The sequence below is a fragment of the Xyrauchen texanus genome, chromosome 4 (genome assembly GCF_025860055.1).
Source record: "Xyrauchen texanus isolate HMW12.3.18 chromosome 4, RBS_HiC_50CHRs, whole genome shotgun sequence".
Lineage (NCBI taxonomy): Eukaryota > Metazoa > Chordata > Actinopteri > Cypriniformes > Catostomidae > Xyrauchen > Xyrauchen texanus.
The window spans coordinates 56,305,838-56,320,325 of NC_068279.1; the positions used below are offsets into that span (position 1 = coordinate 56,305,838).

The 14,488-nt window shown below is 39.4% G+C and overlaps 1 protein-coding gene across 3 annotated transcripts in view; it reads left to right on the top strand.

Annotated features, from left to right (window-relative positions):
* LOC127643156 (tyrosine-protein kinase ABL1-like) overlaps nucleotides 1-10,988 on the top strand; it is a 52,960-nt gene extending 41,972 nt beyond the window's left edge. For 2 of the 3 annotated variants that reach the window (XM_052125752.1, XM_052125753.1), the window contains exons 5-11: nucleotides 1,282-1,366; nucleotides 3,131-3,308; nucleotides 6,990-7,174; nucleotides 7,279-7,431; nucleotides 7,560-7,649; nucleotides 7,731-7,859; nucleotides 7,952-10,987. In XM_052125752.1, coding sequence (XP_051981712.1) covers nucleotides 1,282-1,366; nucleotides 3,131-3,308; nucleotides 6,990-7,174; nucleotides 7,279-7,431; nucleotides 7,560-7,649; nucleotides 7,731-7,859; nucleotides 7,952-9,516 — 2,385 coding nt within the window. In that variant the 3' untranslated portion in view covers nucleotides 9,517-10,987. Of the gene's footprint in view, nucleotides 1-1,281; nucleotides 1,367-3,130; nucleotides 3,309-6,989; nucleotides 7,175-7,278; nucleotides 7,432-7,559; nucleotides 7,650-7,730; nucleotides 7,860-7,951 lie in introns of all 3 variants that reach the window. The other variant, XM_052125751.1, reaches the window with a different exon arrangement.
* Nucleotides 10,989-14,488: the final 3,500 nt, after the last annotated feature.

The following is a 14,488-nucleotide window of genomic DNA, read 5'->3' on the forward strand; positions in this document are numbered from 1 at the left end:
TCTCCTGAACTCCAAACTGAATGTCAGAATGGGAAAGAAAGGTGATTTAAGCAATTTTGAGTGTGGCATGGTTGTTGGTGCCAGACGGGCGGTCTGAGTATTTCACAATCTGCTCAGTTACTAGGATTTTCACACACAACCATTTCTAGGGTTTACAAAGAATGGTGTGAAAAGGAAAAACATCCAGTATCGCGGCAGTCCTGTGGCTGAAAATGCCTTGTTGATGCTAGAGGTCAGAGGAGAATGGGCCGACTGATTCAAGCTGATAGAAGAGCAACTTTGCCTGAAATAACCACTCGTTACAACCAAGGTATGCAGCAAAGCATTTGTGAAGCCACAACACGCACAAGCTTGAGGCTGATGGGCTACAACAGCAGAAGACCCCACCGGTACCACTCATCTCCACTACAAATAGGAAAAAGAGGCTACAATTTGCAAGAGCTCACCAAAATTGGACAGTTGAAGACTGGAAAAATGTTGCCTGGTCTGATGAGTCTCGATTTCTGTTGAGACATTCAGATGGTAGAGTCAGAATTTGGCGTAAACAGAATGAGAACATGGATCCATCATGCCTTGTTACCACTGTGCAGGCTGGTGGTGGTGGTGTAATGGTGTGGGGGATGTTTTCTTGGCACACTTTAGGCCCCTTAGTTTAAATGCCACGGCCTACCTGAGCATTGTTTCTGACCATGTCCATCCCTTTGTGGCCACCATGTACCCATCCTCTGATGGCTACTTCCAGCAGGATAATGCACCATGTCACAAAGCTCGAATCATTTCAAATTGGTTTCTTGAACATGACAAAGAGTTCACTGTACTAAAATGGCCCCCACAGTCACCAGATCTCAACCCAGTAGAGCATCTTTGGGATGTGGTGGAATGGGAGCTTCGTGCCCTGGATGTGCATCCCACAAATCTCCATCAACTGCAAGATGCTATCCTATCAATATGGGCCAACATTTCTAAAGAATGCTTTCAGCACCTTGTTGAATCAATGCCACGTAGAATTAAGGCAGTTCTGAAGGCGAAAGGGGGTCAAACACAGTATTAGTATGGTGTTCCTAATAATCCTTTAGGTGAGTGTATATATTAGCTACATTATAAAATGTGCATTTATGATTGATTATTTCACGCTGTCTGTGACCCTGTCAGAACAGCCCTGCAACATATTTTGTGGGTTGCAACCCACCAGTTGGGAAGCAATGATTTAGAGCATAAAAGTGTCAAACAGTGATGTTGGGAATTGCTGTTTTATTGTTTTGTTTTTTTTGTCTTTTGTAGGAAGACACGATGGAAGTGGAGGAGTTTTTAAAAGAAGCTGCAGTCATGAAAGAGATTAAACACCCAAACCTGGTGCAGCTGTTAGGTGAGTTCACGTTTTAATAAAGCGTTAAGCTAAAACGATTGTTGTCAGAATGTACAAAGACCCGTTTATCAAAAGCATCTCTGAATTAATTGCATTGAAAGCAGCATGTTTATAACAAATTCACCCCAAATCAGTTTAAATTACTATCAGACAAATCACTTGCTGTGAGCAATGTTCCCATTATTATGCATCTGTAGGTCTCTGTTTGTTTGTGAGGACTCTGATGGTTTTGTGGATTTAGCCAGATTATTTGTTGAATATCTGCTATTAATTAGGGATACATTTATTTATTTTTCAAGAAACAGTATTTTTTCATTCAGGCTTTGGCTATCCATGATCTTCTTTCCAAATGGTAACCGGTTAGAACCGTTTAGGTCCTGGGGCGGCTGTGGCTCAGGTGAAAGAGCAGGTCAGCTGCCAATCACAGGGTTGGCGGTTCGATTCCTAGCCCGCACCACTCCACATGCCGAAGTGTCCTTGGGCAAGACACTGAACCTCAAGTTGCTCCCAATGGCAGGCTAGCACCTTGCATGGCAGCTCTGCCGCCATTGGTGTATGAGTGTGTGTGAATGGGTGATTGGAACACAGTGTAAAGGGCTTTGGTAAACTCTAAGGTTAAAAAAAGCGCTAAATAAGTGCAGGCCATTTACCATTTATAATTTAGAATGAAATAAAATGACATTCTTTTTAAAAACTCCATGCTAAGGGTGGGTTGGAGTTTGATCTTACAAATGAAACAAGCGACCTGATCTAGAAAAAAGCCCAAAATAAGCAACGTGATCCATTTTTTTCCTTGTGAGGGAGTGATCAGCATAGAAATCATTAGCATTGTATACAGCAGCCTATATACATTAAAATAATGTATTTTTAATAAATGCATTCTTAACATTAAATATGTCCAATATGGATTAACTGTACATGCTGTAGTAATAATAAGTAGTTATTGATAAAGTCTACAGCATGTCATGGGATGGTACATCCACAATGTGCAATAAGGCAAAGAAATGTTTAATGCAGCGGTTTCTTCAGGATCAAAGCACATTTATATCATGTTTCACTATAAAGAGAGAATCCTCATTTCCTCGGGCAAAGGAAGTGGTGTAATTTACTCTGATAAACCCATTAGTTAGTTAAAAATCTCATTCTCATCATTTGCAAATGTGTTATCACAACAATTATATTCAGAATTGGTAAAACCATAAAGAAGATGAGATAGTCATGTGTTTTATATTGTTGGAAAGGTCTCAGTATTGGTGTATGAAATCCCCCCTGACACACATAAATATAATAAACAGGAGCGTTTTTTTGTCACGTTTTTCATTATTACTTCCTGAAGCATACATATAACATAAACAATGACATACCGTAACTTACAGCAGACCGTGCCGATTCAGACGAGCACAAACACAACAGATCTTAAAATATTGTATGAGTGTATATGACGATGCACAAATGGACAATCAACACACGATGTGTGTGCAAACACCCATCCACATATGCGCTCATCTAAAGGATTGTGATGCTCCTGAACCCAATTTATTAAATTAATATGTCTGTGTTTTGTAGTCTAATCCATTCATTTCCAATGGCCGGTCATTTTTGACCAGGAACAGAAGTGTAAATTGTCCAAAATTGTCCAATTTGTTGTGAAAAATGTCACAGAATATAGTGTGCATGGCTACTGTATATGTAAACATCACCACAGTGTACAATGGTGTTTATTAGTCATGATAACCTGCTCGTGTTCCGTGTATCTCTGTCTAGGTGTCTGCACTCGAGAACCTCCCTTTTATATCATCACAGAGTTCATGACCCATGGAAACCTGCTGGATTACCTGCGTGAATGTAACCGTGAGGAAGTCAACGCTGTTGTGCTGCTGTATATGGCCACACAGATCTCCTCTGCGATGGAGTACCTGGAGAAGAAGAACTTCATCCACAGGTGAGCAAGAATTGCTCGAGACATGATCCTTTGACATCAACACAGTGCTGATGAGGCCGCGCAGCTGCGTTGATTTGAACAGCCAAAGAAACCAAACCAAATAAGTTGTGTTATTAAATGGTTGTTGTCTTGAATGAGCCTGTTTGTAATTCATAATCTATCCTTTTCCAGGTTAAACGTTTTATTGCACTTTGACAAACTGTGATACATTTTTCTAGATAGGCAGTAGTGTCATTCCTGTCAAGATGTAGCCTGTTCCTCAAAGACCAGCACTCAAGATCACTGCCAACAAAAGAATTTGTTAAATTAAGTAAAAAAAAAAGGGCCATTTTATGAAAGTAACATTTACTTATTTAGCTAAAGTAGTTTCATCTAAAATGATTGAAGAAAACAAGTGATTCATCATGAGGAGACTGGAACAGGAGAAGTGTTGCAGCTCAAAGTTTTAAATTAGAAACAACAGTGTAACAATTATTGGTGATTTGTTTTTTAAGAAAGCTGTGCTTTGAGAGAGTGTGTCTTTGTTGTTTCTTGGAGGTAGAGATCAGGGCTGTGAGTAACCAACAATGTCACGATATGATAAGTATTGCAATGCAGGTTAACCAAAAATTTCAATTCTCTCATCATTTACTCACCCTCATGTCATCCCAGATGTGTTTGACTTTCTTTCTTCTACAGAACACAAATGAAGATTTTTAGAAGAATATCTCAGTCCTGTAGAGCCATACATTAGGGCTGGGAATTGCCACAGACTTCCCAATTCGATATTATAACAAGATTTTTAGCTGATTCTAAGAAATGTGTTGATTATAAAAACTTCATAAAAAGATTTAAAAAAACAACTCCCTTTTCTCAGAAATAATATCTATTGAGGAACAGTTGTGTCTGAAATGATAATTGTTTTCACTCTGTAATATATCATTTGCAGGTTAAAGATAGGATGTGCTAAACTATCAATTTAAAACTACCAATCGGCCAGTCAGTGCATTGTCTGAGCTAGGCGACTAGTTAGTGCAAAGGAACCCAAGTATGAGGCTGGATTATGTGCATTTGTATTCAACAAATAAATATGTACAAGATATCATTTTAAGGCTAAAGAGTATTTGTTCAAAATCAGTTTCTGGGGCTGTACTGAAGTTTGACACACATGACCGTTCACCTGTAGTCTCAGTATTGTTGCATGTTATTTGCATATGCATCCTGAGATCTTGTGCAGTGTTCTCATAACCAACACTGCTCCCAGATGACTGACAGAGAACTCGCCATTTACGCCTGTTCCGCGAGACCGTTGCACTGCGCGTGTGGGTGCCAAAGCACAAATTAAATTCTGGGAAAAAATAAAAACAGACAGGCGTATCATCTGCATTTCTTTCGTCTGTTCTTCAAAATATAATCAGGCGTTTTTCCTTAAGCACGCGTCTTTGTGTCTTGACTCATTTTTTGTCGACAGTGCCGGGTAAATATTTAACATATTTACCCACCAATGCGCATGAATACTCTGAATGTTAGATTATAAATATTATAGTTTACAGCATTTAACAGTTTGATAAGCCTTTTTACAGCTCAACTATTTATGAAATTAGTGTCAGACAGAATCTGCAGAATGACTCATGACAAATACTTCTGGATTATGCATTATAACATTGCTCCAAGCTTATAATAAATACTTTTGACAAAAATAAGTGCAATAGAACATCATGGTGGTACAATTTTAAAAATTTCTGCTTGGCACAAGAATTGTAATTTGTAACAGAATAAAAAAATATCTAACTCTACCATACAATACAAGTGATGGGTGGCCAGAAATCTGAAGGACCAAATATCACAAAGGAAACCTAAATGTAATCCATACGACTCCAGTGAATGAAATAATGTCTTCTGAAGTGATCCAAACTATTTTGATTGGGAACAAACCAATAAATATATATATATTCAAAACACTATAAGGTTCATATAGATAAATAAATCAGAAATCAAATGACTTTTAATGGCCTTTTCTTTCTGCTTTAAAAGTGTTTTGTGTTTTGTGTTCCTTTGGGGAACTATAATATGAAATATTCTGATTCCAAAACAAATACTGTTTCTAAACAATAAAGTGTGCAACAGAAAGGCAAAACCTCTAGGTTTAAACAACGTGTTTAAGTCAAACACAATGCATTTGTACACAATGCGCTTGTATTTATAAGACAAGAAATGTTTTATAACAAGTATAACATAAAACTGTACTTGGTAAATTTACTAGAACTCATGAAGTCAGTATTTTAAGTTCAATTCATGAATACAGTCTCTGCAAAATATGCTGTGAAAAGACATGTCCTGCACTAACTGTGTTTTCTTAATATTTAATATAACTTTTTTTAAATGAATATAGCTTTTAAATGAAATCTGCGACACCTCCCCTGAAGCTCTTTGGCATTTTCCACACCTCTCTTGAGATTAAAGAAGCACATATTTGGGGTTTTATCTTGACATGTGTAGATGGAGGTTTGTAGAGTTACTGCATAACTTCACTTTAGTTTTGCAGGATTTGCAAATTGCATGAGTCATGTCTAACTCCAGACTGCCGGGTTTTAGCAAAAAGACTAAATGCACCCGATAGAGTATAGTAAGCATTTGCCTTGAGTCTGAGGCTAAGTGCTGCATCACTCATTTCTTTGCAAGTTTCCATGACATGCTGAAGATCTTTTTGACAGCTATATATAATTACTACATATAAATGCAGATATTTATTAACTGATTTTAGACGGTCAGTTGTATATCAGAAATATTTGAATTATTTTTGGATATATTTTAATATTAAGGATACGTTTACTGATAAGACATTATTTGACATGGGCTACTACACCATGCTTGTCAGGATCACTGATCCCCCCCTATTGGTAAAACAATGTATTGCTTATTTTATTTATTGAGGCAAGTTGCTAACTTTGGGCTTGTTTTCCAAAACCAGGTCGCTTGAGATCTGGCAACACTCAACTGGTATATCACTCACCCTTTGCACAGAATCTGTCATTTTCAAAAGAATGTTTTTAACTGCTCTTTTATTTTGTTCTAACCAGTTACCATTTTGGAAAGGAGTCCATGGGGGAGACTCATTCAAAACTACAATTTAAAAGAGAAAAGCCAATTTTTTTCAGACAACAAGACATTTACTGATAAACCCTTTGTTCTTTGGTTTCAGGGAAAAAATTCTAAACAAAATAACATTATTAATGGTTACCGGCATTTAAAAATAAAGTTTCACTCTGGAACAATCGAAGGAACTTTGTTCCCGTTTTCAGTTATGTTCTGCAAAAAATGTCATTTGTTTTCAATTCCCTTGAATCTCTTCATGTCCCTAATTTTGAAGGTAGCCCTAGTAGTGAGTGACACTGCTTTCTGGGTAGGGTTGAGAACGTCATTCCACCATAGAGGTACAATGAGAGTACAGGAAATGGTGTTGTGCCTCAACGGTGGAATAATCTTCCTTGCTTGTTTTTGAAAAGATTGAACACAGAAAGAAATTAGAAATAGCAGTTGCCCTAAAAATTTTTGTTTTTATGATTGTTTACAATAGAGCAATTGTCCATAAAAAGTACAAAAAACAAAACACAGGAGTTAAGTTCAAGGACAAAGGGAGCACATTTTTGGAGTTTCGTTTGAAGTTACATGTTTCCAGTAATAATGTGGTTCTTCCTCCAGGGATTTAGCTGCCCGTAACTGCTTAGTTGGGGAAAACCACTTGGTTAAAGTGGCAGACTTTGGACTGAGTCGCCTGATGACGGGGGATACTTATACAGCTCATGCAGGAGCCAAGTTTCCCATTAAATGGACTGCACCAGAGAGTCTGGCCTATAACAAGTTCTCTATAAAGTCAGATGTATGGGGTAAGTTAAGATCATTGAAACGGTAGGATGCACTTTACTGGCAAAATGTTTAAGCTAAACTCACATTTTGAGACACAATAACATTTCTTGCTTAAACTTGTCAGCATTTGGGGTCCTGCTTTGGGAGATTGCCACCTATGGGTTGTCTCCATATCCTGGAATTGACCTGTCCCAAGTGTACGAGCTACTAGAGAAAGATTACCGCATGGACAGACCTGAGGGATGCCCAGAGAAAGTCTATGAGCTCATGAGGGCCTGTAAGTAGATGTATTGATCTATTGTAGATGTTTAAATCTTAGCTGAACCTGTAAACTTAACATTTAAACTATATTATTACAGCTTGGGGTGTTCTGTCCCACTTTGAGATTTATGTCTCTGTCTTTAGGTTGGAGATGGAACCCTGCAGAGCGGCCTTCTTTTGCCGAAACCCACCAAGCATTTGAGACCATGTTTCAAGAATCCAGTATCTCTGATGGTAAGACTTAATCTCTGGAGCTTTAGAGAGCTGTGCAAGTACATTTCCTGTGGCTCATCTTCAATGTTTTATGGATTGCAGAGGTGGAGAAAGAGTTGGGGAAGAATGGTAAGAAGCTGACTTTGGGCCCAATACAGCAGGCACCAGAACTACCCACTAAGACAAGGACAACACGAAGACACATGGACAGTAAGGACGGGGACAGTCCTGGTAAGCCCTGCTCTTTTGATATTCACAATCAATTCTTCATGCTTCTAAGGTGTTTCTGTGCAGGAAGTATTAATGATTCAAACCATTTGCAGATGCAGCAGAAGCTGAGGTTGCCGGGCCTCTGATGCTCCCAAGGCCTCTTCTTGATAGCAACTTGAATGAAGATGATCGGCTAGTTAAAGATAAATTCAGAATGAATCCCTTCAGCTACATCAAGAAAAAGAAGAGAACTGCTCCTGCACCTCCAAAACGTAGTAGCTCCTTTAGTAAGATGGATGGTCATCTGGACCGAAGAGGATTGGGACATGACTGTAGGGATGAGTTCAACAATGGTGCTTCCACAAATGATGCCATTCACAGCATTGACCCTTCAAAATTGTTTGGTTCTAATAATACCACAGCTGTTGGAATAACCAATGGAGCCCTAGTGTATCCTGGGCAAGTCTTTCCTCCTCTTTCACGGAGAAAGGGAACATCTACAACAACAGGTGGAGGAGGGAAACTTGTCACCAATCCTCCAGCGGAGGAAGATCCTATCTCAAACTCCAAGCGCTTCCTGAGGTCATCTTCAGCGTCCAGCATGCCCCCAGGGTCTAACCGTAAGGAGTGGAGGTCGGTTACCCTTCCTCGTGACATTCAGTCATCTCATTTTGACTCTGATACCTTTGGAGGAAAGCCAGCTCTGCCCCGTAAGAAAGGAGATTGTATCCCTCGTGTTGGTACCCTTACCCCACCACCACGCCTTCCCAAAAAGACAGAGGATGCATCCGATGAGGTTTTCAAGGATGCAGAATCTAGTCCTGGATCAAGTCCTTTGACCCTGACCCCGAAGATAGGCCGTCGGCCACAGACGGAAAGCTCCAAAACGAGTGCCTTACAGGCTGAGCTGCTCAAGCCCAACGTGTTTCCACCTCTAGGAGCAGCTGCGGATGAATGCAGACATCGTAGACAAAAACCCTCTTCTGATGTCCCTGTACAAAGAGAGAGAGAAAAGGGAAAGTTTGCAAAACCTAAACCAGCTCCTCCTCCACCTCCCGTCTCAAGCTCCAAATGTGGCAAGACTTCAAGGAGTCCCACTCATGATGTTTCTTCAGATTGTAAAGTCAAAGTCCCCTATGACTCAAGTCCTCCAAGCTCTGGCGCCATAGAACAAGTCAGGGGTACTCTTTCCCAGGAAAGTGCCAAAAAATTGCCAAAAAACACCTCAAAAGTACAGCCTCCAAAGACCTCGTCTACATCACCAACCAGTCAGCCACTAGGTATAGGAACAGGCGAACGAGGATCAAACTTTCGCAGTTCATTGCGGAAAATGCGGCAACCATCCGAGAAACTTTCCAACACTGCCATCACACGCGAGATGGTCCTGGAGAGCACAGAAATTCTGCGGGCCGCTATTGGCAGAATTTCAGAACAGACCGGTAGCCACAGCGCAGTATTGGAGGCCGGCAAGAACCTGTCCAAGTACTGCGTGAGCTACGTCGAGTCCATCCAGCAGATGCGGAACAGGTTTGCTTTCCGTGAAGCCATCAATAAATTGGAAAGCAGCCTCCGAGAGCTACAGATCTGCCCCACTGCTACTGGGGGAGCCAATATATCACAAGACTTTTCAAAGCTGCTTTCTTCCGCCAAGGAGATTAGTGACATTGTTCAGAGGTAGTGGAGAAGACCTTCACCAGATTTCTTAATGTGATAGAGCAATGTATTTTATAGAAGAGAAATCAATATGTCTGGGGCTTCTCTGAATTGGCTGTGGCAAAATGTACCCTTCAGTTAAATAAACCAACCTCGCCTTTTCTCATGGCAAACAGAGGAACGTTCCCAAAAGAGTCTTGTTAATGTGCACAGAAACAGAGGAACAGACACTGTTCCTCAAGAGTGTTTTTGCCCATCTTAAGGTAGCCAAGTCTTAGTTGTTTGATTTTTGATAAGTTGACTCCTTCAGTATTTCCATAAATTACTTTCCTTCTCTGTTTTCTCATATTATTAGGCAGCACTGTCTGACAGCTTTACAGGTGACTGACAGAAAAGACTTCATGTGCCTCACATTTTCAAAATCCTTTCTTTTTTGGAATCAAAAAATATATATTTTTGATTACAAAAGAAACTTGTATTCATGATCATAGTTTTGACAAAGACTGTTGATTCATCAAACTGCCTTTTTCAGCTGTTTTGTTTTCTTGTCATTGCAATTGATATAGAAAAGGGCTTAGTTGTGTGATGTGAATGGTCCCTGTGATATGAGGAACTATCGTTTCATTTTGAAACCGACTGATTGAGTATTGTAGTATTGCAACACTGTGCCATGATGAATGACATTTCACTAATGGGATCATAAAAGTCAGTACAGTTAATCCATCCCTTGCTGCCCCATCACAGCATTTCGATCAAGTGTTCCTTCAGTACAATCACTATATAAATGCCTTACCAAAAGTACATAGTGGCCTTAAAGGGACTTGCTGAATCATATTTATCAGCGAATAAAACACTACTGTCTCAAGAAGCTGGAGAAAGACTTGCAAGCAAGAACTTAAATCAGAACTTAGAACCAATATATATGTTTGTTTGGTCATTTTCTCAGTTACCGCTTGATTCTGCAGACCACTGACTGAACTCAGAAAAGAATCATGGGAGCTCCTCAACGAACTTAGCAGTGTTATCAAATGACAGTGCTAACCAAACGGTGTGTCCTAAAAGAGATGATCGCCATTGAGGATGTGGGAGATGTACACTAAACAACCAACAAACTGTTAATTCAACGATTATCTTACTAAAACATTCCTATATAGTTTTACTTGTATAATTAAGATAATACAGTTGTTTTCAGTATTTGTTTGTCAACACTTTGCCCTCTGACTGCGACGCCTGAGGATGAAGTCAACCACAATTTGCCTTTAATTCAACATGATTCTATCAATGTTGACATTTCATGTTTTGTCTCAAAAAATCATGCCACTACTTTTTTATTTGTATCAAGCCTCACTCTTTTGTAGACTAATTGCTTTTCTTTGTAAATACACATCTTGTTTTCTCATTTCAGTTAATTCTTTCTGTAACCGTGGTGCAATTTTTGTTGCATAAAATACAAAGCAATTTTGCTACTTGAACAATGATTGAGTTTGTGTTTTTGTGGCTTTGCTGTGCTGTCTATTCTAAAAAGTCAGCAGCTTTATCTCAGAATTTTTAACACTTTCCAGAAAAGGGTACAGTTTGTCCCCTTATATTTTTTCAAAGCAATAAAATCTAGTGCTGTTGGTCAAAGTTTTCAATCGAATGACATATGCAATTAATTAATCGCATATATCAATATATTTGCTGAGAAAAGCCCCTAAAGACATTATTGTGGCAGATGAGTAAATCATTGACTAAATATTTCAAAAAATGTCTTTAGATGTCAATAAGTCATACTGTTTTTCATATAATTGAACACACCTATAAATATACTCTCTCTCTCTATTATATATATATATATAGGCAGCAGCTTGTGAGATGGGAAATATATGGGTAATGCTATTGCAAGTAACAGGGTTGCAGATTATGTTAAATTAAGCTATCGCTCAGTAGGGGTTAGATATACAATATTTCCATAAATTAAAGAAAAATAATAGATTAAGATAATTTTTCTAACACTGACTTTGGTGAAGTGTTTAATGGTTGAGCTTAATGAATGCAGTCATCACTTCAGTGTAAATACACATCATATATATATATTAGGGCTGTCAATTGATTACAATTTTTAATTGAATTAATTACATGGTGTCCTGGTTAATTAATTGCGATTAATCGCATTTAATTGCATATACAAATATTTGCTGAGAAAGCCCCTCATATAACAATAATTCAATATATAATGATGAAATAATTATACATAGTTATCTTTAAATATAAAAAAATTATATATTTAATAAAAAATATTCAGATAATTCAAATGCATTATATTCTTGTAGCAGAAGAGTTAATCATTTATAAGACAAAAAGCGGCTTTAGAATACAATGTATTGTTTACTACCATATTATTGATCATAAGTCAATCATTGTCACACAGTTCACAGCAATCCATTTCACAAGTGAATTTGTCAATCAGTTGAGATTTATTATGAGGGCTTGTTTAAGGACACGTCAATGTACACCTGCATTAGACATGCTTGTGTAGCGTCTCGGGTGCGTTGAGTCATAAACATACATTTTTAGGTCACTGTGTCCTTAAATGTAGTTTAATACTTAGAACACATCTTGAGATCTCTTTGCTACTCGGATTTGAGCTCCAAGTGTTTTGAACGCAAGAACGTAACGCATGTCTGTGTTGTTCTGCTGTTCAAGGGTGTTTTTCTTCACTGTATAAACTGTGCATTGCTCATACCGCTGACATTTCACTTACTGCCCTCTGGAGTAAACAGGTGGTACTACAAGCTCTCAGGAATCTTCCATATTACGTTCCTGAGGCATTGAGATTAATGGCGTTAATTTTTTTAATGTGTTATTTTTTGTCAAATTAATCGCACCAAAATAACGCGTTAAAGCGACAACCCTAATTTATATATAATTACATTTTCTGATGCTGCTTCAAACATACCATAATCATCCCCGTCCCAAAGAAACCCAAGATCAAAGGACTTAGTGACTACAGACCCGTCGCTTGGAAGACTGTGGTCATGAAGTCATTAGAGAGACTGGTGTTGGCCCACCTGAAGGACATCACTGAACCCTTTCTGGATCCCCTTCAGTTTGTTTATTGATCAAACAGGTCTGTAGACGCAGTCAATATGGGACTGTATTACTTTAACATCTAGACAGACCAGGGATGCAAGGATACTATTTGTTGACTTCAGTTCGGCTTTTAACAGCATCAACCCCACTCTCCTATGGACTAAATTAACCCAACTCCCTGTTCCCATCTCTATCTGTTTGCCAGCTTTCTGACAGACAGGCAGCAGCTTGTGAGACAGGAATTTCACTTCCAGCACCTGTACAATCATCACTGGTGCCCCCCAGGGATGTGTGCTCTCCCCACTACTATTCTTCCTCTACACCAATGACTGCACCACCAGGGACCCCTCTGTCAAGCTCCTGAAGTTTGCAGATGACACCACTGTCATCGGCCTCATCCGAGATGATAATGAGTCTGCATACAGAAGGGAGGTTAAACTGCTGGCTCAATGGTGCAATCATAACAACCTGGAGCTGAACACGCTCAAAACGGTGGAGATGATTGTGGACTTTAGGAGGAACACCCCAACATTGACCCCCCTCATACTCATGAGAGGGATGACGTAATCTCGTTGGTAAGGTCACACGGAGGAGGCAGGAAGCTTTACGCTAAGTTAAAATTTCTATTTCTAGCCATTTTTCATACACGTTACAGACACGATCATATTTATTTATCAAGAAAATTCATGTTGGATTATAATTTCTTTTTTTCTAGTAAAACTAGAAAAAGTCCTCTCATACTTTAGGTATGACAGAGTGAATCAGGCATAACAGAGTGAATCAGGCATATCGGGGGAAATTAATATTTGCATTTTGCCGACCATTTGTGCGCCATTGTGCCTGCTCCTGGCGGGGTTTGGGACTTCGAGTACCAGAGGGGACAGTGGGTATTTTCCACTGAGGCAAATAGATCGATTTCTGCTTTATCGAATATTTCCCAAATCCTAAATACAGTTTGAGGATGAAATCTCCTGAATTCTGCCTTGGTGGTTTATATATGCCACAACTGTCATGTTGTCTGAGCGAACCAGGACATGACAGTTTGCTATTTCTAACTGAAAAGCCTGTAATGCTAGAAAGATACAGCCGATAGCTCTAGGCACCGCGTGACAACTTGCCCAGCGTGACACCTCACAGGTAAAATGCAGGAGCTGTCCATGGTGCTAAAGCAGTTATACAGTGGCGAGATATAGTGATGCGCATGCGCCCTTGGCGCCAAGCACGTTGTGGCACACAACGCTTCAGCTCGTTGAGGTAAGTCTTTTGGCGGGGGGAGAGAGTGCTCTTCGCCCAGTTCACATTGAGGCCCAAGCTGTTTAGATGCTGAGGCAGTAAGCCACTGATTGCGCCAGTAACAGCCAATCGTCAAGGTACTTCAAAATGCATACGCCGCTCCATCTCAAAGGGTCGAGAACCGCATCGATGCACCTTGTGAATGTGTGAGGAGACAGAGACAGTCCGAAGGGCAGGACTTTGAATTGGTGCACTGTTCCCTTAAAGGTAAACCTCAAAAACATCCTGTGATATCATACAATTTGAATATAAAAGTACACATCCTTCAGATCTATCGACGGAAATCAATCGTGTGGGAGTACATGCGATAAGATCCATTTCTGAGTAATAATTTTGAATTGGCACTATGAGTGCGCAATTTAAACTGATGTACAACCCTTTTTGTGCTAGACAATTTGGTGCCATCTCTATCATGTTTTTCACAATGAGATTGTGTATTTTAGCTCGTAACATTGGTGACCATATAGCTTGTCTAAGGCGCATCAGATGTTTCACAACAGCATTTGTCTTAAGATGGTTATTTATATCTTCATCTTTAGTGTGTCGATAGGAAATATGCATTTTAGAGTCCCAAACATTACAGAAAAGAGAGGAACAGAAGAACAGGGAGCCCTGCAGCAGATGTCATGACC